General features: G+C 44.1%; 1 protein-coding gene and 1 long non-coding RNA gene across 3 annotated transcripts in view; one reads left to right on the top strand and one right to left on the bottom strand.

The window, feature by feature from the left end:
- HIP1R (huntingtin interacting protein 1 related) overlaps positions 1-27,737 on the top strand; it is a 70,563-nt gene that overhangs the window by 4,909 nt on the left and 37,917 nt on the right. For both annotated transcript variants that reach the window (XM_035097656.2, XM_035097655.2), the window contains exons 2-5: positions 22,164-22,227; positions 22,961-23,103; positions 24,977-25,033; positions 25,658-25,738. In XM_035097656.2, coding sequence (XP_034953547.1) covers positions 22,164-22,227; positions 22,961-23,103; positions 24,977-25,033; positions 25,658-25,738 — 345 coding nt within the window. The remainder of the gene's footprint in view (positions 1-22,163; positions 22,228-22,960; positions 23,104-24,976; positions 25,034-25,657; positions 25,739-27,737) is intronic.
- LOC118075611 (uncharacterized) lies at positions 23,020-26,746 on the bottom strand. The gene is made up of 4 exons (XR_004691409.2): positions 26,014-26,746; positions 25,507-25,560; positions 23,870-24,067; positions 23,020-23,147 (listed from the first exon to the last, which is right to left on the bottom strand). It is a non-coding gene; the product is annotated as an uncharacterized LOC118075611 (long non-coding RNA).

Genomic DNA, 27,737 nt, shown 5'->3' with positions numbered 1-27,737 from the left:
ATCTCTCCCGGCAGAGAAAGCCCTCTCTGAAGGTTACAGAAACAGCAGCCCTGGCTGCAAAGAATGCTGAGATGGCGGTTTGTTTGCCACACACCCAAAGCACAACTCAGGCAAATCCCAGCCCTCCCACTGACCTGACTGCTATTGCAGTTCATAACCCTGGCTAGAGATGAGGAAGTCTCAGCTGCTTTTGTCCCAGCAGCATATTAAAAGATGTTGTGTGGATTTTATGGATGTAAGAGTAATCGGCAGTTTATAAGCTTCAGGCACAATCTGGCTGGAAGCATTCCTGGATAAGGTCCTATTAAAATGAATGGTGGCTTCCTGATGGACTTTTATCCATAAGCCATGTTGAAAAAGCTAGAGTATAAATAAATGTACAGTATAATAACAACAGCTCCCTGTGCACCAGCCAATGCACAGGTACAGTGTCACCTCAGGTTAAGAACTTAATTCATTCTGGAGGTCCGTTCTTAACCTGAAACTGTTCTTAACCTGAAGCACCACTTTAGCTAATGGGGCCTCCTGCTGCCGCCACGCCGCTGGAGCATGATTTCTGTTCTCATCCTGAAGCAAAGTTCTTAACCCGAGGTACTATTTCTGGGTTAGCAGAGTCTGTAACCTGAAGCGTTTGTAACCCGAGGTACCACTGTATTTCAATCCTGTTTGAAGTTTCCTGTGTACTCAAACTGAGCAGAAAGCAGGATTGAACTTTCTGCTCATTGTCATCTTATGGGCAGAGAGGTCAATCCTTCTCGGTCACTATCCCCCCTACTCTCCATGGGCCACCTTGGGTAACAGGATAGTCATTTGATGCCTTTATGAGATCAGAAGACTGATAGATGATTGGTCCTGTACACCTGTCAAAGTTAGCCTGAGAGGGGAGGAGATAAAGATCTGATCCGTTCTCTAGGTCATAAGAGGAGAATCTTTCCCGGCCATATTTAGAGATGCCACAGGTTGAACCTGGGTCTTTTGCATGCAGAGTATGTACTCTGCTGCTGACCTTGGCCTCCCCGGCAAAATGCACAATTTCTTAAATGCACTCCAGCTTTTGAGATGGAGCAGGATATAAACTGAGCAAATAACTTAAAACGGAGCATGCAAGCACTGGGAATCCCAGGAGCAGATTTGTTCCTATGAGTGCTGCTGCCTCTCATTCCAGGGCCAGAAGAAGTGTGGAGAAAACTGATGACTGAACTGGTAGGCTGCTTTGGCTAGTAGGGTTTACATGTAAGATCCCTTACCTGTGAGCTCATCCTCCATGGCTAGCAAAATACCTGCCATGGAACAGGGACAGCTTGCCAGTCTCTTAGTTCCTGAGAGAGGAGAAGCTGGTGGCAACATCAGAGGTGGAGCACAAGTTACTGGCAAATTTGAGGGGACGTGGTCTAACCATAGAATCATAGAATCATAGAGTTGGAAGAGACCACAAGGGCCATCCAGTCCAACCCCCTGCCAAGCAGGAAACACCATCAAAGCATTCTTGACATATGCCTGTCAAGCCTCTGCTTAAAGACCTCCAAAGAAGGAGACTCCACCACACTCCTTGGTAGCAAATTCCACTGCCGAACAGCTCTTACTGTCAGGAAGTTCTTCCTAATGTTTAGGTGGAATCTTCTTTCTTGAAGTTTGAATCCATTGCTCCGTGTCCGCTTCTCTGGAGCAGCAGAAAACAATCTTTCTTCCTCCTCCATATGACATCCTTTCATATATTTGAACAGGGCTATCATATCACCCCTTAACCTTCTCTTCTCCAGGCTAAACATACCCAGCTCCCTAAGCCATTCCTCATAAGGCATCGTTTCCAGGCCTTTGACCATTTTGGTTGCCCTCTTCTGGACACGTTCCAGCTTGTCAGTATCCTTCTTGAACTGTGGTGCCCAGAACTGGACACAGTACTCCAGGTGAGGTCTGACCAGAGCAGAATACAGTGGTACTATTACTTCCCTAGATCTAGATGCTATACTCCTATTGATGCAGCCCAGAATTGCATTGGCTTTTTTAGCTGCTGCATCACACTGCTGACTCATGTCAAGTCTGTGGTCTACCAAGACTCCTAGGTCCTTTTCACATGTACTGCTCTCAAGCCAGGTGTCACCCATCCTGTATTTGTGCCTTTCATTTTTTTTGCCCAAGTGTATTACCTTACATTTCTCCTTGTTAAAATTCATCTTGTTTGCTTTGGCCCAGTTGTCTAATCTATTAAGGTCATTTTGAAGTGTGATCCTGTCCTCTGGGGTATTAGCCACCCCTCCCAATTTGGTGTCGTCTGCAAACTTGCTCAGGATGCCCTCAAGCCCATCATCCAAGTCGTTTATAAAGATGTTGAATAAGACTGGGCCCAAGACAGAACCCTGTGGCACCCCACTAGTCACTACTCTCCAGGATGAGGAGGAGCCATTGATGAGCACCCTTTGGGTTCGGTCAGTAAGCCAGTTACAAATCCACTGAATGGTAGCATTGTCCAGCCCGCATTTTACCATCTTCTTTACAAGAATATCATGGGGCACCTTGTCAAAGGTCTTGCTGAAATCAAGATAGGCTACATCCACAGCGTTCCCTTCATCTACCAGGCTTGTAATTCTGTCAAAAAATGAGATCAGATTAGTCTGACATGACTTATTTTTCAGAAACCCATGCTGACTTTTAGTGATCACAGCGTTCCTTTCTAGGTGGTCACAGACCATGACCGTTTGCTTAATGATCTGCTCTAGAATCTTTCCTGGTATTGATGTCAGGCTGACTGGGCGGTAATTGTTTGGGTCCTCTCTTTCCCCCTTTTTGAAAATAGGGACAACATTTGCCCTCCTCCAGTCAACCACCACCAGCATAGTGTATCTTGTGAACAAAAGGGATTTGTCAGCTCTCTGACCAATACTCATTTCTAAGTCCATGACTGAATCATTCTATTCTCACCCTTGTAAAAGTTTGGTTTTTAAAAATGTTTTAAATAATTCATAGAATCCATTTTTTTCTGCTCCAAAAGATAAAGGAAATCTTTCCAAAATAGGTAGGTTGGCATATGGCACAAAGTCAAATTAAACAGTCCTAGTTTAAATTCTTAAGAACACCCCCACAAGTCTTTGCTGTGGTCAGTCGCACAGAAACACGTTTAATACATTGTTTTGGTATGTGGCCCATTTTTCATTCCATTTATATCCTACCTTTTTCCCAAGCTCAAGGTGGTGTACATTTCATCCTCCTCTCCCAATGTCATCCTCACAACAACCCTGTGAGGTGGGTTAGGCTGAGAGCTAGTGTCTGGCACAATTTTACCTAGTTTGTGTCACGTCTTAAGCAGGGATTTGAACCCTGGTCTGCCGGGTCCTAATCTGACATTCTATGATCCACTGCCTCTTCAGCAGACAGCGGACAAGTGAGTAGAGAGGGACAGCTCTCACTTCCTATTCCCATTTGAAAGCTGCCATTTTGATGACAGGAGTGTATTCTAGACAGGTGGAGGAACTCTCTCCTTATATCTTTATGCCAAATTCAGAGGTGAACTGCAGCAAGCGCAGGAAATGGTGACCAAGCACATCGTGAAGCTGCATTTCCTCTTGTTGGCCACTGACAACCTTTCAATAATTACTGTGGCTGCTGTGGGTGCACCCATTTTGGGGGAGCCTGTTGGGTCTGTAATAATACTAATACTACCCTGCCCACCTGGCTGGGTTTCCCAACACAGCTTCCAACACATATAAAAACATAATAAAACATCAAACATTAAAAATTTCCGGATAAAGGGTTGCCTTCAGATGTCTTCTAAAAGTTGTATAGTTACTTATCTCCTCGACATCTAGTGTGAGGGCGTTCCACAGGGAGGGCACCACGACCAAGAAGGTCCTCTGGCTGGTTCCATAGCTTTCAACTCAAACCAAAACTGGCCCAAGCAATTATTTTTGTCACACCAGTAACATTATTTGGAAAGCCTAAGCTAGAAACAAACCTGTTTGCTCCCTTATGCATCTCTGTTGCTGTTTCTCCCCTTTGTGACCATGAGGACTATAGCCTTTCATTGATTCATACTGAAATCTGGGATTCTCGTGGTTTTTACGTTAGCTGGTTTAGTGTTGGAATGGCAAACCTGCAGAAAAGTTATAATAATAATTTAAAAAACCACAAATTCAGCCTAGATGGGGTGGCTGCTGTGTGCCAGAGTCACCGTGGAGACTCTGCCAGTCACAGCAGACAGTATTGGGCCCCAATGGACTAATGGTCTGACTCAGTTTGAGGCAGCTTCCGGTGCTTGTAACTAGTACAACCTGCTGAAGACTAGAACTCGCAGCTGCTGAAGAATGTAACTCAGCACGTGAGTTAACCTCTGTACTCTTTGCAAGCTCCTCACTCCGCAAACGTTGCGCAATGTTTTGTTATTTGGAAATGGTACCTACGGTATGAGCTAAGCATTGCTCATTGGTTCCCCTAACCCCCGGCCCCTGTCGCTTAGTGTGCATACACAACTAGGTTTTCCATAATTGCAGGTCGAGTCGGTCTTAATTGCACCTGTTTTAAGGGCAGGAAGGCTAAGTGTTCGGTGGGTGGGGGGGAGACACAAATTGACTTTTTAAACCAGAAGTGGGGATCCAGATGCTGACCATTGGCCATGCTGGCTAAAGTTGACCACATTTTCTACAAGTTTACACTCGGAGCAGTTTACAATGGAATAACAGAACAAAAGAATGCCACAACAACCACAATACACACAATTAAAATTATAATACAATTTACAACACCAAATGAACAGTTCAGTAATGACCAATTATTGTTGATTCAGTTAAAATGCATCCAGAAAAATGAAACCTTAAACACACCAACAGGCCAGTTAATACACCCCCCAGTAGCCATAAAGCTGATGAAAGTGAGAACTACAACAATCAGATTTCTCTTCAGCAGATAGATTCGCAAAAGGGAGCACCAGGGAGAGCCTTGCCAACTCTTGTGGGTAGCCTTGCAAGATTGCTGAGCCAAGTTTAAGTTCAACAAGAGCTGGAGTGTCTCGCGTTCCCCCTCCTGCGTTTGGGGCTGCAGCTCAGCTGCTGAGGACAAGCATTGCATGGAAAGGTCCCTGTTCCATCCCTGCTGTCTCTAGGTAAAAGGATATCCAGTTCTGAGAAAGGGTCCCTCTTGGGAGAGCCATTGGCATGAGAATTAGACAGCAGGCAACTAGATGGACAAGCGACCAGAACTAGCATTAGGCAACTTGTAGAAGCTCAGGCTGGCAGATAGCTGTGATGAGGCCTGGTCTGGCTTTGGGCAGATCCACACCATACATTTAAAGGCAGCACACCCCAAGATATGGGAACTATAGTTTACCACCTCACAGATACAGTTCTCAGCACCCTTAGCAAATGACAGATCCCAGGATTATAGAGTTAGAATCATAGAATTGTAGAGTTGGAAAGGACCCTGAGGAACTACAACTCCCATGATCCATGACCACTGACCCTGTTAGCTAGGGATCATGGGAGTTGTGGTTCCAAAACATCTGGAGAGCCAAGGTTGCCTATGCCTGATTCTAGTCCAACCCCCTGCAATGCAGGAATATACAGCTGTCCCAGACGGGGATCGAACCTGCAATCTTGGCATTATTGGCACTGTGCTCTAACCAACTGAGCTGTCCAGGCTTTAAAGGTATGGTGTGGATCTGCTTGGAAAAGTTTGAATGGCACTTGGGGAAAATTTTTTAAAACAGCAAACCAAAACAGACTTATTATTACACCCTCATTCTTTCTGTTGAACTTTGAGTTGGTGATCAGAAGGGAAATGAGGTCACGTTGAAGGAAGTATCGTTTTCTTTTATTTGCAATCAGGAAGGCTAAATGCGTTTGCCACCTGCGAACCAGAAATACCAGTTTAGTTTTGAAAACAAAGCAATTACATCCTTGCTTCGTGACTGCATCACCACTGTGGTTCCGAGCTGTTTCTGAGTCACTTCCTTTCCCTGGGTTGGCTTGGGAGAGCAGGGTGGGTGGACACATTGGCATCCCGGAAGCTGTTGCCGGTTGGCAAGGAGAGTGGGGCTGGCACAAGATGCTGAGACCTGGGTAACACATTGCTAAAGAACTGGCCAAGCGTCTGGATCAGGGGTAGGCAACCTAAGGCCCGTGGGCCGGATGCGGCCCAATCGCCTTCTCAATCCGGCCCACAAACGGTCCGGGAATCAGCATGTTTTTACATGAGTAGAATGTGTCCTTTTATTTTATTAAAATGCATCTCTGTGGGGCATAGGAATTCGTTCATACCGTATATATTTTTCAAAATATATTCCAGCCCACCACGTCAGGGACGGCTGAAAAAGGTTGCTGACCCCTGGTCTGGATTGTGTTCTTGGAGGAAGAAGCGTCTGTTAGCTTTGATAATGCAAAGCTTAAGAAGGGACAAATCGTTATCCAAATGAGGAAGCTAATGCCCAGATCCTATTTACCGTATTTACTTGAATCTAATGCTCACCTTTCTTTCTTTCTTTCTTTCTTTTTTGCCAAATTACGTTGCGAAAATTAAGGTGCACATTAGATTCGATGTCATATTTACATTCTCCAGCAAATACTTTTTTTGGTTTCACATTTATATCCCACCTCTCCTCCAAGGAGCTATATACGGTACATGGTTCTTCCCCTCAGCATTGTATTCTCACAACAACACTGAAAGGTAATTTAGGTGTATATATATACACACACACACAGAGAGAGCGCGTGAGAGGGAGAGAGAGAGGGAGAGAGGGAGAGTGTCACCCTGTGAGCTCCATGGCTTGTCTGAGTGGCAATTTGAACCCTGGCCCCCCCAGGTCCTAATCCAGACATCCCCAAACTGTGGCCCTCCAGATGTTTTGGCCTACAACTCCCATGATCCCTAGCTAACAGGACTAGTAGTCGGGGAAGATGGGAATTGTAGTCCAAAACATCTGGAGGACCAAAGTTTGGGCATGCCTGTCCTAATCCAACACTCCTCCACTGCACCATGCTGGCTCCCTTCATTTGGATTTTATTTGAGTTGGATATAAGTGCCCCTTTTGTGTTTTCTACTTGCCTTGTATGCCTTCAGCCGGGGGCTTTCGAAGTGAGCTTTTGGGGTGACCTGCGGTGCTGTAAGGAGCAATTTGTCTACACAGGGAAGGGTTGCCTGCTCTGTTTGTTTTTGGAGGCTGTATGCCAGGGAATGCCAGTTGCCAAGAAGCCACAGCAGGAGAGGGCTGTGATTTTGTGCCCTGCTTACGGGCTCCCAGGCAGCATCTGATTGGTGACTGTAGGAAAACAGGGATGGAGCTAGCTAAACCTACATAAGGAGAGCCTGCTGGATCAGGCCAGTGGCCCACCAGATGCCTGTAGGAAACCTGTAAGCAGGATTCAAGCATAAGAATCCTCCTGTGATTTTGAGCAACTGGTTTTCAGAAGCAGTTCAGCCTCCAATTGCGGAACATAGCCACCTTGGCTGTTAGCAATCAATAGCCCTGAATTTGCCTAATCTTCTTTTATAATATATTTTTTTATTGGTTTTTGAAAATACAGCTGTAAAAAGATGTACAGATAAATAAAAGAAGAATAGAAAACCATAGCTGTAACTGTGTCCCTTATTCTTTTAAAGCCATCTAGGGTGGTGGCCACTACTACCTCCTGTGGGAGGTAGTTCCGTAGATTAACTATGTGCTGCGTGAAGAAGTGCTTAATTGTGATCTGATCCACCAGGGCTCTTTGTATATCTTTCCCTACTGTATTCCTTCCACTCCTCCCTCACTGAGAAACCTAGCATGCGGAGCCAGTTTAAAAATTTGAGGGTGCTCCTTTTCAGATGTTGTACAAATGAAAAACCATTACCTCCTACTATCCAGAGGTGTGTGCCTCTAATTTTCATCGCTTCTCCAAATAGTATTTCAAAGGCTGGAAAGGCCTGGCTGTGTTAGGTGGCAGGGACAATAAGCACAATGCTACTCTGCCTTGCATGCTGCCCTTGCTGAGCCTCTGGTCTAGCTGTCATGGAAACCTGTTCATTAAAGATAAAGGTAAAGGTAAAGGGACCCCTGACCATTAGGTCCAGTCGTGACCGACTCTGGGGTTGCGCGCTCATCTCGCATTATTGGCCGAGGGAGCCGACGTATAGCTTCCAGGTCATGTGGCCAGCATGACAAAGCCGCTTCTGGCAAACCAGAGCAGTACATGGAAACGCCGTTTACCTTCCCGCTGTAGCGGTTCCTATTTATCTACTTGCATTTTGACGTGCTTTCGAACTGCTAGGTTGGCAGGAGCTGGGACCGAGCAACGGGAGCTCACCCTGTCACAGGGATTCGAGCCGCCGACCTTCTGATCAGCAAGTCCTAGGCTCAGTGGTTTAACCCGCAGCGCCACCTGTGTCATTAAAGATACTAAGCAGCAAACAAAGCGTAACTTTATTGTAATAACGATCAGTGTATTTGCATACTCTGTGCACAATTTGTGCCCAGTCTAGGTTGTGTCGCAGTTGAACCACCTTAGTTACACTCCTGGCACATTTACTCAATGTAATGGAATTTAACACAAAACTGAGGCCTTTTCAGGATCACACCATATTGTAAAAGGGGTCTGGCACCTTTCCCCCCCTCTTAGAGGCCACAATCCAGGGAGGGGGGGTCTATGGAGGAGTCACATGCTCCTGCTGATGGACAGAGCGAGAGGCTAAAAATGTCCTTGATTTTCAGTTTTCTCTGTGTCTACCTCATATTAGTAGGTGTCTATGGGGTGAGGTGCTCTTGATACTTTCATATTTACTTTGTGGGAGCCTATCCTGGCCTAGTTGTTGAAGCAGGACGTGTTTGTTAACGGATCTTAAGTTTACTTTTTTAAAAAAAGCAAAACACTGGTGTAAGTTTAATTTCAAAATTTACTACAGAATAGCTGCAGATCAAACTCCTCCAGGAATATTTATTGTCTGGACAAGATAGATGTGAAGAAGGGAAGGGTCAAAGAAAATACAGTGGTACCTCGGTTTATGAACACAATTGGTTCCGGAAGTCTGTTCATAAACTGAAGCGTTCATAAACTGAAGCAAACTTTCCCATTGAAAGTAATGGAAAGTGGATTAATCTGTTCCAGACGGGTCCGCGGAGTACTCAACCTGAAGCGTACTTAACCCGAAGCATGGGTGTAATTGGTTCCGGAAGTCTGTTCATAAACTGAAGCGTTCATAAACTTAAGCGAACTTTCCCATTGAAAGTAATGGAAAGTGAATTAATCCGTTCCAGATGGGTCCGCGGCGTTCGTAAACCGAAAATTCGTAAACCGAGGTTTTCATAAACCGAGGTTCCACTGTAATGCGCAAGGCAGTTTGTGTGTGCGCTTTAACAATCGTGAACGAAAGTAGAGATGCATGTGGGGTCCAATTTTAAAGGTGACGGTGCGTGCATAAGGGGACAGCATCTCCATTCAAGATCCTTGTTCTGGGCCGATGACCTATCTTGGTAGTTAGTGGCTGAGGGCCTAGTTTTAACTGAGTCACCAGCCACATGGTGGTGGGGTTTTTAAACTGATGCTGTAATCTGTCTGGAAAGATGTGGGTGGGGTGGGCTGTTTTTCTTTGGTGCTAAATCAAGCTTCAAACTGTTCACTCCTATAGCTTAAGGGGTCAATATAAATGCTTGCCAGATGCTGCTTATTACACAGAGAACATGATGGATCATGCATGTGTGTGTCTTTGCAGAGGGACGTTGCCTTACACCCCCTCAGCTGACTGCAGGACCTTCCACAGAAGCATCTACATTAGTCTATCTAGTCTCTGTGCTGGGAGTGTTTTTTTAAGAATTACCCACTCAGCGAGGAAGTTTACTGGTGTGTCTCTGCATAGCCTATATACCTAGGGTGTTGCCTTCTTAATGGCCCAGTTCACACATTAATGGTTTGCTGTGAACACACCTAAAGTGGACTGTGTCTTTTCTGCACTCACACTGGGAGGAAACAAGCCGTGATGATGCCTGCTAGGATGGGCAAATCTCTCTATTTTGGCTTCTTTCGCTTCGTCATTTTTCCAATATTAAGTTCAGTTCTCCACATTTCCACGTCAGTTTGCCATAAAAAAAGAGAAAGAAGTATTCACCAGCGTTTTAGGGTGAATTTCTCCTAAAATCACATTTTTGCAGAGCAAATTTCCCCAATGTAATGCAGTTTTGTATGCTTTTTAAACAAATATATGCATTTTTTTTCCACACTTCGCCTCAGTAATATGCACTTCTGTGCACATCGCTTGGCTGAGGAATAGCCTTGCTGAAGTTTGAAAATTTTGAAGCATGGTTGTGTTCCAGTTCTCTCATTTGTTTTGAAAAATGCAAATTGCATTGGATCGCACTTTACATTGCAAACTGAAATCCTTATCCCTGGTGTTGTGTTCTGTCCCAACCAGGGAGTGTCCTTTTATTTATAAAAGTATTTTTGTACTGCAACCATACCATAAAGTAGAGTGGTGTGCAACATTAAAACATAAGACACCATTAAAAACAATGCAGACAATAAACTGAGTAGCTAATTTAATAAATTGAAAATTAAATGGCTACAAAGACCTGTTGGTGTAAAGAGGTCTTCAAGAGCAGCTGAAAGTCAAAAGCAGGCTTTGCCTCCTGAATCTTCACTGGAAGAATGTGGGCCACAAGATGGATATCACAAGAACCTTGAACCTGTTTGCTTGTTCTCAAACAAACAGCAGGTGGCTATAGATAATGTTTTGGGGGGAGTAAAACAAACCACAACCCCTGATTTCAAGGGAACACAAGGCCAGTGATTATGGTTGGTTTTGTCCCAACACAAGCAGGGAGGAATGAAGTGGGTGCAATTCATTTCTGCACAGTAAGCCTTAGCTTATGGCCTTCTATGAACAGACAGAGTCAAGTGCTATGGAGGGCAGGCAATGCAGCTGTATTTTGGGAGCATAGATGCACAGGAGCAGAGAAAGCTGCCTTTTGCCCACTGGTCCATCTAGTTCAGTACTTGTTTATGCTGTTATCCCCTCCAACATTTCTCCAATGAAAATGTTGTTGTTGTTTAGTCGTGTCCGACTCTTCGTGACCCCATGGACCATAGCACGCCAGGCACTCCTGTCTTGCACTGCCTCCCGCAGTTTGGTCAAACTCATGTTCGTAGCTTCGAGAACACTGTCCAACCATCTCATCCTCTGTCGTCCCCTTCTCCTTGTGCCCTCAATCTTTCCCAACATCAGGGTCCTTTCCAGGGAGTCTTCTCTTCTCATGAGGTGGCCAAAGTATTGGAGCCTCAGCTTCACGATCTGTCCTTCCAGTGAGCACTCAGGGCTGATTTCCTTTAGAATGGATAGGTTTGATCTATCCTATCCAATGAAAATAGCGACACACTAAGAAAAAGTGGGACATTCTGGGATCAAATCAGAAACCAGGACAGATTCTCTGAGTCAGGGACACCCCTGGAAAATAGGGGCACTTGGAGGGTCTGTGCTGCGGTTCCCCAACTGATGCAGTAGAGAGGCCATGGAGATTTCCATCCCTACCTGGAAATGCTGAAGATTGACCTGAGAATATAGAATATAGTATATAGGTCCATAGGTTTGCAAGTGGTGGAATGGCAAGCATGCTGCTGGATCAATTAAGAGGGAGTGCGGTCCAGACTCGCCTTGTGTTTTTGGGTCATCTACTTCCCCTGGCTTGCATTATGTCACCTGCTGCTGTGTGGTTCAACAGCTGCCACTCACTAGGCAACAAATCTGGTACATCTTTCTCCGAGGTGGGAAAAGATCACAGGTGTGGACGGTTCTTATTTTTCCAAGGCTATCTGCTTGCATTTGTGTGCCCTATAACTGACTTGCAGCTTGGATCACAATGCAGAGCACTGCCAACTGTAGGATTCTGAAGGTATTGAGAGGTCCCTAACAGAATGACAAAACTGCAATGCATAGGATTCTTTGCTTCCTATTTTATATAGATTTTTAGTGGGCTGTTAAAAAATAAATAAATTAGCATTTACTTCCTCCAGTGCCAAGCATGGTACTTATATACAGTATTTATTTTTTATTTATTATACAGTATTTTTTATTATATTTATTATATTTATTTTTAACACTGATAATTGACTGTAACAAAGAGATTGATTGAATTATGTACTTATTTGAAAATTTATAATTCTCTCTTTCATAAAATACTTGTATTACAAGATGGCTTACAATACGTATATAAAATACGATTAAATACTGTACGGTAAATATAAAACATAAAAATACCAATAGATACTGCTTGATTTAAAGAAAAATTCACATTGTGAAGGCCTGCCTAAACAGTGCAGTTTTCAGAAGGCGCCTGAAAGAAGGCAGAAACAGTTCCTATTGAACCTCTATTGGCAGGGAGTTCCACAGGGCAGGGTTGTCACTGCATGTGTCCTACAAATGAGCTGTGTGGTTCCTCCCCCAAAATTAACCAGGTCACTCTTCCACACACAGTATATGCTGCTAAAAGGGTTCCAAATATTTGTTGAATCCAGAACTTCTGTGTCCAGATGTCGGCCATCTTGATGTCTCCAGAATCTTTATGAAGGCAGACTGTGATAGTTTCCTGTTATAATTCCTACATTTATATCCTACCTTTCTCTCAAGATTGGGCATCCCCAAACTTTGGCCCTCCAGATGTTTTGGACTACAATTCCCATCATCCCTGACCACTTGTCCTCTTAGCTAGGGATCATGGGAGTTGTAGGCCAAAACATCTGGAGGGCCGCAGTTTGGGAATGCCTGCTCAAGATTGTGTGCATGGTTCTCCCCACTCAGCCCCCACATGGCTGAGAGACCATGACTAGTCCCCCCAGTGAGTTTTATGGCTGCATTGCAACAGGGGTGAACTGACCCTGAATTTCGGGGTTTTTGTTAGTTGCTGTAGCTTGTATAGATCTTTAAAGTTTTATTGGTTGTGTTTGTTGCAGCTGGTTTTCATGCTTTATTGTGTAAGTTGCTTTGGGTCACATTTATGAGGAAAGTGACTAATGACTAAATGGTCTGGTGGATTTGTCCTGGATTGAATTTCAGTGTTCTATAATTTCAGTTTCTGTGGGCGGTGAATGCTAATTAACACCATCTTGGGTCATCTCCTTCAGTCACCCAATTTCACTCTGCTGGTATCTGTGAGTGACATATTTACATATATTGCTGAAAAGGAGTGAAGGTCAGGTGTCCTGCCTGGGTGAACTGGGAAGTCCATGAAAGAGAACTTGATACTGAAAATTCATTTTAAAAATAGCATTTCTACAGCACTCTCTCATTCTTCAAAGTGCTCTGCAAACATTTACAGCTGCCCTATCCTATCAGCAATGTTATCCCTGTTTTGTTTTATTTATTTTAAAGATTTATATCCCACCTTTCCCAGAGTGCGACCATTCCCAGAGTGGCTCACCAGAGTATTAAAATGAAAAACCTAACCTTATAAAAAGCTCCAAAAATAAATGGATAAAATTTTATTTAAGGTATTTCTGACATGCTCTTCACCGCAAAGTCCAGGGTGGGTAATATTTTAAAAACAAACAAACCCAATTTATAATCAGTGTAACAGGATATGAAAGAATATGAATATACAATTTTGAAAGAGAGGAGCAGAAGAAACTCAGCCACAGCAGAGTTTATGTTTTATTTATTGGCTGATAGGCAGTGAGCTAACCCTACCGGGTTGCCTGCGTGACCCAGTTCTGCATGGGGAACTTCATCATGTAGCTGATCCCTGAAGAAAGCAGTTTTGCTAGCCCTGTGCCCAGTGCATAGCTGTCAAGTTTTCCCTTTTCTCGCAAGGAAGCCTATTCAGCATAAGGGAATTTACCTTAAAAAAAGGGAGAACTTGACAGTTATGGCCCAGTGCTCTGCTTGGAAAGACCCAACTAAGGGACTTTGATAGGTGGGCAGGATAACCTACCTGCCAACCATCTGGCAGCTTAATGATGCCAGGTGATTGAAGGTGGGTCGATTCACCCACCTGTCAGAGTTTACCTGTGTGGGGTGGGGCCAGATAATGACCTGGCTTTCCATGCCAAAAAGGTTCACCCATGCTTCAGAACAACTGAAACAATATTTTAAAAATATTGTCCAGCTGCTTGAATACTGGGCACCTTGTGAGGACCATAACACACAGGTGTGGCGCTTCAACCCAGAAGATGCCAATTTGGCAGAGTGTGCAATCTTCAAGGGACTGGCACCCATTGCTTGCTTCCTCTAGACTTGCCTGGGTTGGGATGGTTGTTGGTAGACCAGCAGATTTCTCTGCCAGTGCTTGAGGGCTCATCCAGACTTCCACTTGCCCCGCTCCTTACCTCTCAGAGCAAAGGCCAACCAGGTTTACTGAAGATTCAGTGTTGCAGAGTGTGTTTCCCCAGGGGACCCATGCCAAGAAAGAATGGGACAAGCAGAAAATCACTCACGGGACATGTGGAAGTGTGGATGAGCCCTTGAGATTGGCAGGTGGTTACCATGTCCTATTAAATTCTGTTACTCTGTTGTTATTTTTTTAAGGGCCCATTGAAGTTGACCCTGCTTAAGAGGTTGTGCCAACTGCTTTGAGTTGCACAAAGATGGCAACCTCGCTAGCCTCTTTAAAGCGTAATTTCTTAGCAGAGTGCCTTGTTAAGAATTTAATATCACATAGAAATGAGAGAGAGAGAGAGTTTTATGTGTGCTAGGCCCACCTTGCTTAGGTAAAACTCTGTCACAGGCAGGATGTGGTGGTGACATTGTAGAGGAGTGGTTAGCTGAGGAAATACTTTGGATTCTGGAATCGGGTTCCTGGTAAAATGACAGCTTAATGAGAAGGTGCCAGAGATCAAAGGCGGAAGGAGCTTGCTTAAATTAACCATCATAACTTTGCCCTAAATCTGGAGGTGGGGAGTTGCCCTTGTAGGTGTTTTTTTATCATAGGCTGTGTAAATACTGTTTCGGTTTTTCATTGTGTTGGCTGAGACTAACCTATCTTCAATTTGCATAATTTTTTTTTTTAAAGAGGCTCAGTTAAAACACTGTCATTTAACATGGTCAAACTAATCTCTACCTCCCCGCTCTTGCACAAATCTTTGAGGAGATTCCAGTTTATTGATTTAATATTCCTGGTATGTTGATGTTTTAATTCAGATGCCTGTAACCATTGTTGGTCTTTATTTTTATGCCAGTAGTTTGGCTTATGAATTGCTTCTTGTTTTTACAGTGTTACATGCCTTTGATTTTCTTCTGAGTTTTACTATTATTATTATTATTTGCATTTTTTATTATTAAGGAAGCATGATATAAGTTTTGAAAACAAATGGTTAACTTTTCCAAGTATTGTTCAAAGTTTTGCAATGCTTTCTACATATTTTCTACCTCAAATCTAGAAGGGTACCTTATAAAACAAATACGCAGTCACTATAATTCCCCAGGGGCGTGGGTGGTGCTGTGGGTTAAACCACTGAGCCTAGGGCTTGCCAATCAGAAGGTCGGCAGTTCGAATCCCCACGACGGGGTGAGCTTCCGTTGCTCGGTCCCAGCTCCTGCCCACCTAGCAGTTTGAAAGCACATCAAATTGCAAGTAGATAAATAGGGACCGCTCCGGTGGGAAGGTAAACAGCGTTTCTGTGCGCTACTCTGGTTTTTCCAGGAGCAGCTTAGTCATGCTGGCCACATGACCTGGAAAAACTGTTTGCGGACAAACGGTCGGCTCCCTCGGCCAGTAAAGCGAGATGAGCGCCACAACCCCAGAGTTGTTCGCGACTGGACTTAACTGTCAGGGGTCCTTTTACCTTTTAAATTTCCGTAAGTAGCTGGCCCTTTCTAGGCCTAAGATGGTGGAAGAGGGATTCTGGCCCAGCTGGGGCAAAGGCTGATGTCGCAGATGGCTCTGCTGATGTTACACCCATTGCCCCATTCTTACATTTGGTGAACACGTCTGGGTTTGCAACTATTGGGGGACAATATTTTCAGCCTGAGGGCCACATTCCCTTCTAGACAACCTTCTGAGGGGCCACCTGCCAGTGATGGGAGGGGCAGAGGCGAAAGTGAGCAGAGCAGCCCGTGTGAATTTTGCCTTTTGTTCAGTCAGCCAGTTCATACACAAGACCTCCTCGCCCTTTGTCCTCCACCCACCCAAGCAAGCAAGAGACATTATTGTTGTTCAAGGACACATTCCAGTCAGGCAGAAACAGTCATGGAGGGTGTGAAGCAGGGCTGGTGAGAGGCATGGCCAGAGAAGTGGGGGAAGAGTCCAAGGGGCCAGATAAAGATACTTTGGGGGCTACAGTTGGTTCTGGTTCCCCATGCCTGGTATGAACAGGATTCCTGTGAGAAGGAGTGTACTGCAGGGCTTTCTCCACACAATTGGGGAACCTCCCTTTCCAGGATTTCTGATCATGTGGAGAGCCTTACGATAAAGATGGGTGCAGAGAGGTGGCGGCGGTTGGGGTGCTGCTACAAGTCCCCTATCACATTTATTGAATGTATGAAAGGGTGAACATTGGCGTTCAGCCTTATTGATGCATAAAGTAGCTGCAACAAACAGACAACACGGTAATGTTAGCAAAACAATGAAAAGGTAAACAACCGTGAAGTGCAAATATTTAAATGTATATGCACCAACAACCTTCACATATACAAAGAGATTCAAAAATGTGTACAAAAGCTCATGCTTGAAGTCTTAAAAGTACAGTATAAAGTCCAATAATAAAGTCCGATAATAAAGTGCTACGATGTATCATGCGTTCTTATCTCTTCCCATGCGTTCTTATACTGGACTTTTAAGACTTCAAGCATGAGATTTTGTACACATTTTGTACACATTTTTGAATCTCTCTGTATATGTAAAGGTTGTTGGTGCATATACATTTAAATATTTGCACTTCACAGTTGTTTACCTTTTCATCATTATTGATGCATAAGGCAGGGGTCCCAAACTACGGCCCGGGGGCCGGATGCGGCCCAATTGGCCTGCCAATCCGGCCCGCGACGACCCCCGCCGCCTGCTCTTACGGCGCGCAGCGCGGCAGCACTCTTCCGGGTCGGGAAAAAAGCGCCGAAAATCCTTTGTGCGCATGCGTATGGGCCTCTCCCGACCCGGAAGAGGTCATTTCTGGTGCACTTCCTGGTCGGGGGAGGCCCATACGCATGCGCACAACGGATTTTCGGCGCTTTTTCCACCCTGGAAGCGTGCCGCACTCCCCCGCCCGCCGGCCCGCACAGGCGCGCGCTCCCCCGTCCTCCGGCCCGCCGCGCGATCGGCGCGGTGGGAACCGGCCCAAACGCCGGTAAGTCTGGGGACCCCTGGCATAAGGCAATAAATAATGTTGAAGTACCAACCTGGCGCAGGAAATAAAAAGGGTAAAGGGACCCCTGACCATTAGGTCCAGTCGTGACTGACTCTGGGGTTGCGGAGCTCATCTCGCATTATTGGCCGAGGGAGCCGGCGTATAGCTTCCAGGTCATGTGGCCAGCATGACAAAGCCACTTCTGGCGAACCAGAGCAGCACACGTAAACACCGTTTACCTTCCCGCTGTAGCAGTTCCTATTTATCTACTTGCATTTTGACGTGCTTTCGAACTGCTAGGTTGGCAGGAGCTGGGACCGAGCAACGGGAGCTCACCCTGGCACAGGGATTCGAACCGCCGACCTTCTGATCAGCAAGCCCTATGCTCAGTGGTTTAACCCACAGCGCCACCTGGGTCCCGGGCGCAGGAAATAATTGTATGTAAAACTTCTAAGAATTCAAATTCCATCTGAATGTGGAAACAGAGTGTTCTAGAAGTTTTCCCATAAACCTTGTTCTAACTCTGCTTAAGAGACAAGATATTAATAATGAGCGCCATGACAGAAGTTTATGTCAAGTCAAGCCAAGAATTCACTCTCCCTCGCTCTGCCTTGACAACCAGAGCAACGAATAGCAGTTTGCACTAACAATGTGTAAGACCATGTCTAAGATGACTGTCAGGAATTGGATATATAAATGCTTTTTTTGCTACTGACCTGTGGAAATGTTGCAGGTTAAGAAGACAGGACAATTAATCATATATAGCTCTCCAAAGAGACATCTTCATTCATTTATACAGTTCAGCTGCAGGGCTAGTTCTTGGAATCTAAATGAATTGGTGCGACAATGGACTTCTGTATGAAACGAGGTCAGGCCTGGAGCGATTGAAAGGGAGCCCCTCTGCCTAGTCCTGCCAGTGACGGAGAAACGTCCACAGAAGGCAATCGTTTTTGGAGAGCTTTCAGATAAATGCTCATCCAAAATCTGATGGCTGAATTGCACCTTTTAAATATCTAAGGATGTGTGCCGACAGTGAATTCTGTAAATTAATCACGTGCTGCGTGAAGATGGCTGCCCCAAATCCCATGCCATTCAGCTTCTTTAGATGACCTCAAGTTGTAGTGTAATGAGAGAGAAAAAGAATAAATTCTTTCCACCCAAAGCATGCATAAATTCTACTGTATAAACCTCTTTCATGGCCCATTGTTACTTAGCACCATTTTTCGAAACTAACACCACCACTGCAAACATTTTAGTCTTTCCTGTAGTCCTACTGTTGACACTGAATTTTAAGGTTACAGTGACCCTGGGGAGGAATATTCTACCGTAGTATCAGTTACTCCAGTCTTGTTATTGGTTCATGAATGTTTTAAGATGGCTGCTGCAGCTGCTTCGAGTTTTTGCAACAACATTGTCAGAGTCCTGTCCTTAAGGCAGAAAATAGGATTTTGCATTTTTTTTTAATAAAAAGAGCTTAATAGGAAACTATCCTAATGCAGGGATAATGTTTTGGACGTGGTCCATAGAAATCTGGGTTTAAATCCTCACCCAGCTAGCTATCTTTCTGGGTGACGTTGGAACAGTCACCTTCTCTTGGTCTAAACTCAAGCGGTGATAGAGCCATATGAATCTCTCAGGTAGGGAGTTCCTTAGGTGGAGGGTGCCAGCCCAGAAAAGGCTTCCTGGCTCATTGTCACCCTGTTAATACCTGAAGGGGTAGAAAGAAAGGGCACCTGTGGATGATCTCTCAATTCATCTCAGTGTTTTCATGAATAAATAAAATGTCAATTGGAGTGGTGCTTAGAATGGAGTGAGACATTTTGTGTGTCCGGGTGTGGGGGGGGGGCAGCAGTCCCACATGTCAGATGAACATAATCTCAAAATCCTCTGCTTTCATTTAACCAAAGTTTATAGCATTTGTAGAACCAGAGATGTAGAAGCAAAATGTGCAGGCATAGATCTCATTTTGCTGTGAGAACATAGCTTGCGCTACCTTTCAGTGTTTTATCCCCACCCCACTCCCAGAGGCAGGGGATTTCTGTAGATGTTTTAATGACAGTTTAGGTAAAAAAATCTGCCCTGATGAACATGGCTAGGGTGTTAATTCTGTCTCACTGGGGGATGCACCCCATGAGACCAGCTTGAAATATTATTTTTGGTACACAGACTTTTGTTAGAAATGTTTCCTGAATTGTGGCCACATCTCTTGTCACCAAGTGTGTGGTTTTGAGACTAAGGTAAAGGTAAAGGGACCCCTGACCATTAGGTCCAGTCGTGACCGACTCTGGGGTTGCGCACTCATCTCGCATTATTGGCCGAGGGAGCCGGCGTATAGCTTCCAGGTCATGTGGCCAGCATGACAAAGCCGCTTCTGGCAAACCAGAGCAGCACACGGAAATGCCGTTTACCTTCCCACTGTAGCGGTTCCTATTTATCTACTTGCATTTTGACGTGCTTTCGAACTGCTAGGTTGGCAGGAGCTGGGACCAAGCAATGGGAGCTCACCCCGTCACAGGGATTCAAACCGCCGACCTTCTGATCAGCAAGCCCTAGGCTCAGTGGTTTAACCCACAGCGCCACCTGGATCCCTGGGTTTTGAGACTAGTAGAACCTTTTTTATTTTTAAAAGAGATGTTCTGGTGTTGCTCAACAATAGAATACAGAAGGAGCTCTGCTGGATCAGACGTAAAGGCGCATCTAGAGTCCAGCACCCCATTTTCTACTGTGGCCAAGCAGGACATGAGCTTGCCTGCCTTTCCCCCCTCAAAAGGCATCTTAGGCTGGGGGGTGAATAGTACCCAGGAGTAGATGCCAGCTTTCATTCTTGTAAATGCAAATGTTTCATATAGACTGCAACCCTTTGAGAGTCAATGCATCTCCTTGATTCTGTGTCCATGTATAATTTGAGCATTACACTTTTCTCTGCAAGCATGAGGCCTAGAAGGTTATTTTTTTAAAAAATAGAGGGAAGAATTACATTTGTTCTTCTCTGAGGTATTTTCCCTGGATGTAATTTACTGAAATAAGGTTTTTTTTTTAAAAAGTCCTATGTTAACCTTTGCAGTGTGAAGAATTATTTTTGTGTGCCCTGTGTATCCTGCCCTTTCCCCCAGGGAGATATAACCAATGTATGTGGGAATATCTCATTTTATTTTGGCAACCCTGTGGGATTAATTTAGAAGGAGGAGAGTGAGTGGCTCTAATGTCACTTAAATTGAGATTTGTGATGGAGCTAAGATTTGAATTTGGGTCCAAGTCCAACATGCTAACCATTATGACAGAATGGCAAATATGCTTGGGTGTATTTTTTCCTTCTAATTCAGAAATGGGAATATTTTGAGCACAGGACCATTGAATTCATGCTTAACTATTCTGAATGGTGCTGCCTCCCCCCCACCCCAAGTCTTATCAAAAAGCTCCATCTGTTCTTGTAATTCCTTGGGTTGATTTCTCAAACATGCCTGTTGCCTGATTTTCCAGTTCAGCCGGGATAAATATTTCGATTCAAAATGCACTGTTTGAAACATTGACATGAGAAACTAAGATTGGTACAGTGTGAGAGTGAAGAGCAGAAAATAGTGTGTATGGGTGTTCTCTTTCATCAGTGGGCTACAGTTGAAAGTTGTCATCCAAGAGCTGGAGAAGGACCTTTTGGTCTCCAAACCTTGCTCAGGGGCTTACAGAAGTACAATAAGTTGCTGCCTAGTGCTGGAAACAGGATGCTGGGAAGTGTGGTGTGATTATCAAGGTCAGTGGGCTTCACACTCTCATTTGGGGAATACTCGGTTCCCCAGAACATTCTTGGGCGTACCTCAGGTGGATGATCAGTAACAGCAGATAAGCCTCACTCGAAGATTGGCCATCCCTACCCATCTAGCTGTGACAGTATTGCCATAAAATTCATTTCTGATGTTGTTGGACTACCTCTCCCATCATCCTTGCATATTGGCTATCCTGGAGCTGACAGGAGTTGGAGTCAGGAAACACCTTACATTTCCCACCCCTGATTTATTGGGGTGGCTTACTGACAATTTTGATATATTCAGTGCTTTTTGTGGTAAAAAATGAGCTCCCGGTACAGTGGTACCTCTACTTACGAATAACTCTACTTATGAATGGAGCTCCGTCCGCCATCTTGGATGCGGTTTAGATAGGATTTTTTCTACTTACGAATTTTTAGATAGGGTTGCTTCTACTTACGAATTTTTTCTCCCAATGCATTCCTATGGGATTCGACTTACATTTTTTTTCGACTTACAAATGTGTGTTCGGAACGCATTAAATTCGTAAGTAGAGGTACCACTGTACTTGTATATCGATAAGAGGCTTGTGTACTAGCACAAAATGGCTGGCATGCGCAGCCGAAGAAAGGTGCCAGGACTCTGTACCAGTGAGTACAGTCACCAAAAAGCCATTTATACATTTGTATTTTAAATGTAAGGGACCCAGGTGGCGCTGTGGTTAAACCACTGAGCCTAGGGCTTGCTGGTCAGCGGTTCGAATCCCTGTGACGGGGTGAGCTCCCGTTGCTCGGTCCCAGCTCCTGCCAACCTAGCAGTTCGAAAGCACATCAAAATGCAAGTAGATAAATAGGAACCGCTACAGCGGGAAGGTAAACGGCATTTCCATGTGCTGCTCTGGTTTGCCAGAAGCGTCTTTGTCATGCTGGCCACATGACCTGGAAGCTATACGCCGGCTCCCTCGGCCAATAATGCGAGATGAGTGCGCAACCCCAGAGTCGGTCACGACTGGACCTAATGGTCAGGGGTCCCTTTACCTTTACCTATTTTAAATGTAGGAATCCTGTGGGGTTGTGCACTTAGTCATAATGTTGTTGTCATTGTTACTAGTTGATAATTAGATTCCATATAACTTATTATTGTATTAGCTAGAAATGTAAACATCAATGCTATTCTTAATACTGGCTTTCTCTCCCCTTCCCAGGCTATGAGCATCAGCAAAGCAATCAACACTCTGGAAGCGCCAGTCAAAGAGAAACATGCCCGCAGTATCCTTTTGTCCTACCATGTCACCTGTTCGCTTGGCTTCCTTAAGTTAAATTTTTTATTAGTGCTATTTAATAATAACACTAATAAAGTATTAAATTTCATTAAGTACACTTAAGTACAAATTTACTAAAGCAGACATTTAATAAAGTACACATTCAGTAACAAATATACTGTCTGGTGGTTTACAGAGTAACTTCCAAAAACAATAGACCAGTGTCTCATTTCCTCCTCTTCCTCTATAATATGTCATGCCTCGTGTTCTGGCTGCCATTTGCTGTGAGTTTCCCCCCACTTACTTATCAGAAGATAAGGTAAACCAAAGAGTGTATCGCAAGAGGAAAACTCAACAATGCTAAAAATCAAATCCTTTATCCTTTTTACGCCATAAAAAGTGTTGAAAACAAACACATTTCTATCACAAGTTTGGTGAATACTGGTGATATGCTTCATACAGGATTACTTATGATGTTCTTTATTTAGAAGACAATCCTTTGTTGATTTGGTGATGTTCAGAGCAGTGACTCAAAAGCTGTGGTAGAAATTAAGATAAATACTACTTATTTATTACATTTATACCCCACCTTTCCTTCAACGCTTAAATGTTTCTAAGTGCTTCTGCGGCTGTTTTTCCATTGTTGGTGATGGGAAAGTCTCTTAGGCCATGTTTCGTTGTCCTTCCTCCCTGCCCCCTTAAACACCTTGAATTTCAAACTGCCCTTGACTCCCATGAAGGAATTATTCTGGGGACTCATCATGAGAAAGGAGCATTTACTTTTTGGTCATACGCAATTGGTCTCCCTTTGCCCAGCAGCGCCATCCTCAGTTGGAAGTTTTGCCACGTTCTCCACAAAGTCCTCCGCGATGGGCATCCAAATGTAAGTTTGCTGGCCTCCTTCAATTCAGCCAGTGTGAAAAAGACCTTTGACAGAAGAGAAGAGGCAATGTACAGTGGTGCCTCGACTTACGAATTTAATCCGTTCCGAAGGCACCTTCGTTGGTCGGAAAATTCGTAAGTCGAAAAGCGCCATTGGAAACGCGATTTCCCATAGGAATGCATTGGAAATGGAAAAATTCGTAAGTCGAAGCAACCCCATCTAAAAACCTGTGGTTTCCGTTCGGATGTTGAGAAATTCTTAAGTGTGTGGCCATTTGCCCCATTCGTAAGTCGAAAAATTCGGTTGTCGAGTTGTTCGTAAGTCGAGGTACCACTGTTCTTGAAACTGCACATGTAGCTGACATTCTAGGTGGGACAGTGTGTACACTGTGATTGAGAAAACAACAGAAACTATGTCCAGAAATTATTCACCCCAATAGCTCAATGGTGTGACAAGCAAAGCTGGATTTTGCAACCTCTGTCAATTATTTTGACTTGTCACTGCCCTTAAAGTTGTCAAAGGCCTAGATGTCAGTGGCAAATATTTTCATATGTTGCTTTGATCAAACTATGCAGCTCTTGCACCCCTGTTGGCTTCTAGATTTAATCATGTGTTCCTTATTGCAATTAGTTTAAATAATTTTTTTAGCGAGTTTAACAAAAAAGGTTTTAAAAAAGCCAAAAGAATAAGAGAAGGGGAGAAAAGTACAACACACACACACACACACACACACACACACACACACACAAGCCATCAGTACATATACCTTTAATTGTGTATGTCACGATCAGCCCTCCAGATGTCCAAACAGGATTCCACATGAGGCGGGTGCTTTTAGGCAATATGTTCAGATGCAGCCAGACCAATGCATAATAGACAGTGGGTGTTTATCCTTCAGGCTCAAAGTTTAAGTCCATAAAGGCTCACAAAATCCTCTTTTGTTGTTCTGCTGTTAGTCCCTGTACTTTGGGAATATAATTTAAAAGTACTTGCATCTGCAAATATCAAGAATATTGCCAGCACTAAATAGATACACACAACAACTTTAGATGCTAAAGACTAGGTCATTGGAGAAGTCCATATCATGTGCCTCAGTTAGACCTTTTCTGCATTATACCTCCAACATCTATCTGTATGAGGTGTTGCCTTCTTACAAAGAGATTGTAGAGTTCAGTATACATGAAACATTAATTTTTGCTGCGTCAATCTCAGTTTCAAACCTAAAGAAACATTCTTTGTGGTTCCTAAAGCAGTTTTCCATCCTCTAGGTCAGGCATCCCCAAACTGTGGCCCTCCAGATGTTTTGGCCTACAACTCCCATGATCCCTAGCTAACAGGACCAGTGGTCAGGGATGATGGGAATTGTAGTCCAAAACATCTGGAGGGCCGAAGTTTGGGGATGCCTGCTCCAGGTTGTATTATACAGTCTAATTCCTATTCCACATCTTTCTAACCCTATCAGTTGGCTATTGGTATTAGGCAGGTGCCTTTGCTGTAGTGTTTCCAATGCCTGCTAAAACCTTTTTGCTTTTGTTTAGCCTACTCAGACATGTAATTTTATCATGTACATTCATTTTCAAAATCTGTTTATTTTTACCTATATTTTGATGATAATATTAAATCTACCATTTTAAAGACTGTTTTGCTATTTTTTTTAATGAATATTCCATTTCATGTAAACTGCTTAGATTTTTTTATTAAGTGTCCTATAAATCTTGTAGAAAATAAAAATAAATTAACTAAGCCTGGTTGACCTTCTGCGGAAGGACAGACAGGGGTCAGTATAATACCCTTTGGAAAACAAGTCCTGAATTTCTGATGTGGCCCAATTTTCTTGTGCTCCTAAGTTTTCTTCACATACTGTCTTCTGTAGGTTCTTCAAGATTGTCAGCGATATCGAAGTAACATCCGAGAAACTGGAGACCTCTGGGTGAGTTCCAGAAATGTGCTTCCAGCTGGATGCTCCAACTTTGAATTTTATAATGGATTGAGAACACTTTCTTCAAATGTCATCCTGGATATAGAACAAAGGTCCCTGGTCAGCAACTAACTATGCCTGGTCTGCCCTGTTGGGGGTCATATTGAGCTGGAAGTGTGAAATTGGCGGGGGTGGGGCGGCACAAGGCTACCTTCCATCTTTCTCCAAAGACCAGATGCTGCTGATCTATAGTCTTATCATGGCTTTTAAAGTTTCCAAGGGGAGCGGGGTAAATGTCATATCCCAAGATTTTGTCTTGAGGCTATCAATTGCTGATCTAAGCCAGTGGAGTTAGAGAGCCAATGTGGTGTTTTGGTTAGGATTGCTGGAATTAGAACTTGGGAGACCAGGGTTCAAAGTTGTCACACAGCAACAAAGCTCACTGGGTCACCTTTGGCCAGTCACCATCTTTCAGCTTCACCTACCTCACAAGGTGGTTGTTGGGTGGGGAGAACTGTGACAGCAGTAACCTTGAGCACCTTGGAGAAAAGATGGGATATAAATGTAAAAATAAACAAATAAACCTGGAACCCCGCCCCCCACCCTTTTAATGAAACATATATTTTTCTTTGTTAGGGCCACCTACATGATCGATACGGCCAGCTCGTAAACATTTATACCAAACTTTTGCTCACCAAAATCTCCTTCCATCTAAAGGTAATTTCTGTTTATGCAGCTCCTGCACACCTTCTCTTCTCAGTGGTCTTTTCTGTAGGGTTGCTACTCTCCAGTTTGTGGGAAGACAACTTAGGGGTAGGGGCTCATCTACTGTAGTTTCAACCCCGAGAGCTGCATCCCAGCATGGGCCTTATGAGAGTTCCCTCCCACTGCCTGTTTTTCCTTCTCGTCAAGCAGGAAAGATTATTGTAGCTGTCTGCAGTGGACCTCCACAAGGAAATGACTTACGAGGGTTGAAAGGCATGCCAACCTACCTTAAACTGTGGTTGTCTCCCAGCTGGGATTGTGCTTAGGGTCCCTCCAGACTGGTGTTTCATTGTGGACATACTCGGCAAACATGTTATTGACAGAACAATAGTGCATTAGTAGCAGATTTATTTTGCTTTGTTAGTAGTTCTGTGATGCTTCCCCAATGCTACCACATTATTGCTGTTCAGAGGGGCTGTAGCACAACTTTAGCAGGAAATTACAGGATATGCGGTTCTTTAGAAATGAAGCATCTTTTCTTCAGGTGCATCTTGAATGCTCAATGAAAAGGATGTCTGGAGAGGCTCTAAACTGTGTTGGGTTAGGTAACTAGTACAGTGGATGCTCAGGTTGCAAACGTGATCCGTGCAGGAGGCACGTTCGCAACCCAGTGTTCACAACCCGCAGCGCCGCGTCTGCACACACGCGGGTCGCAATTCAGCGCTTCTGCGCATGCCCAAAGTGCGATTTAGCACTTCTGCGCATGCGCGAGCACCAAAACCTGGAAGTAACCCGTTTGCATACTTCCGGGTTCGGCACGGGACGCAACCTGAAAAGACGCAACCTGAAGCGTCTGTAACCCGAGGTATGACTGTACGGAAAATCTGGTAAACTTGAGATCCTGCAGCCTAGCTCTGCTCAGCATTCCACTTAAAGTTTCTAGCCATTGCCCTGCCAGATGGCACCTTAGCTCTGGCCTCCATCCCATTACCTTTCTGGAGAGATGCAGTGTTTTCAAAGTTTTGGCTGAATCACATTGTTTAGTTCATGTTACAGGTAACTACATAATATTCCACAGTTGTAAGAAAATATTTTAGTAAGACTGCACCTGCACTTTGGAACTCCCTGCCTGTTGACACCAGGCAGGTGCCTTTGCTGTATTTTTTTCACTATTTTTGCTTAGGAACCCTATCCTAATCCTATCCAGACATGTAGATGTCAACATGCTTTAATCTATTTTAATGTTACCGTAATTAATTTAAAATGTAAAATGTTCTTAATTGATTTCAACATCTTTTTATTTATAATTTAAATATTTATTGTAAACTGCATAGATGTTTTACTACAATCAAGTGGTATATAATTTTTTAAAATTTAATTAAATATGTAGCCCTGAACTATCCACTCTTACAACCTCATCCTATCTAAGATAGCCAAGAAAAAATATTTTTCTGGGCATGAGAATTAATCTAACGTGTGAATGCACTGGGGACATGTGGGCAAAACAAGGAAAGCTGCCTTATACTAAGGGTTTATAGTCTACACTTACCTTTCCTCTGTGCGTTTTAAAGCGCTGTGTCTGAGTGCCTTTTTCGTTTACTCTGGAGGTTTCCGCGCAGTAACCTGCTCTTTAAATTGAATTGAAGCAAATGGCAATCTGGGGAAAACTTGAATTGCTGTTTGTTGCACCTCAGCTTTAAAGAATGGGCTTTTGAAGGGAAAGCTCCGGAAAAAGAGAAAAGGGTGCTCAGACACGGCGCTTTAAGGCACTAACGTGCCTGGAAAGAACAGGATAAAAGAGAAGTGTGTGAGTCATACCATTTGGTTCATCTAGCACAGTATTGTCTACAGCAGGGGTGTCAAACTCAAATTCATCGGGGGCCGCATCAGCAGTTTGGTCACCCTCAAAGTTTGGTCACTCGCTCTCGGAGACAACAGCAAAGCCTGCCAAAAAAAAATCCAGCCCTGCTCCGTCCCGGCACCAACTTTGCTGGCGGCGCCTGTAGGGCTT

Source organism: Zootoca vivipara, chromosome 17 (assembly GCF_963506605.1).
Source record: "Zootoca vivipara chromosome 17, rZooViv1.1, whole genome shotgun sequence".
Lineage (NCBI taxonomy): Eukaryota > Metazoa > Chordata > Lepidosauria > Squamata > Lacertidae > Zootoca > Zootoca vivipara.
This window is presented reverse-complemented; position numbering and strand designations above follow the sequence as displayed.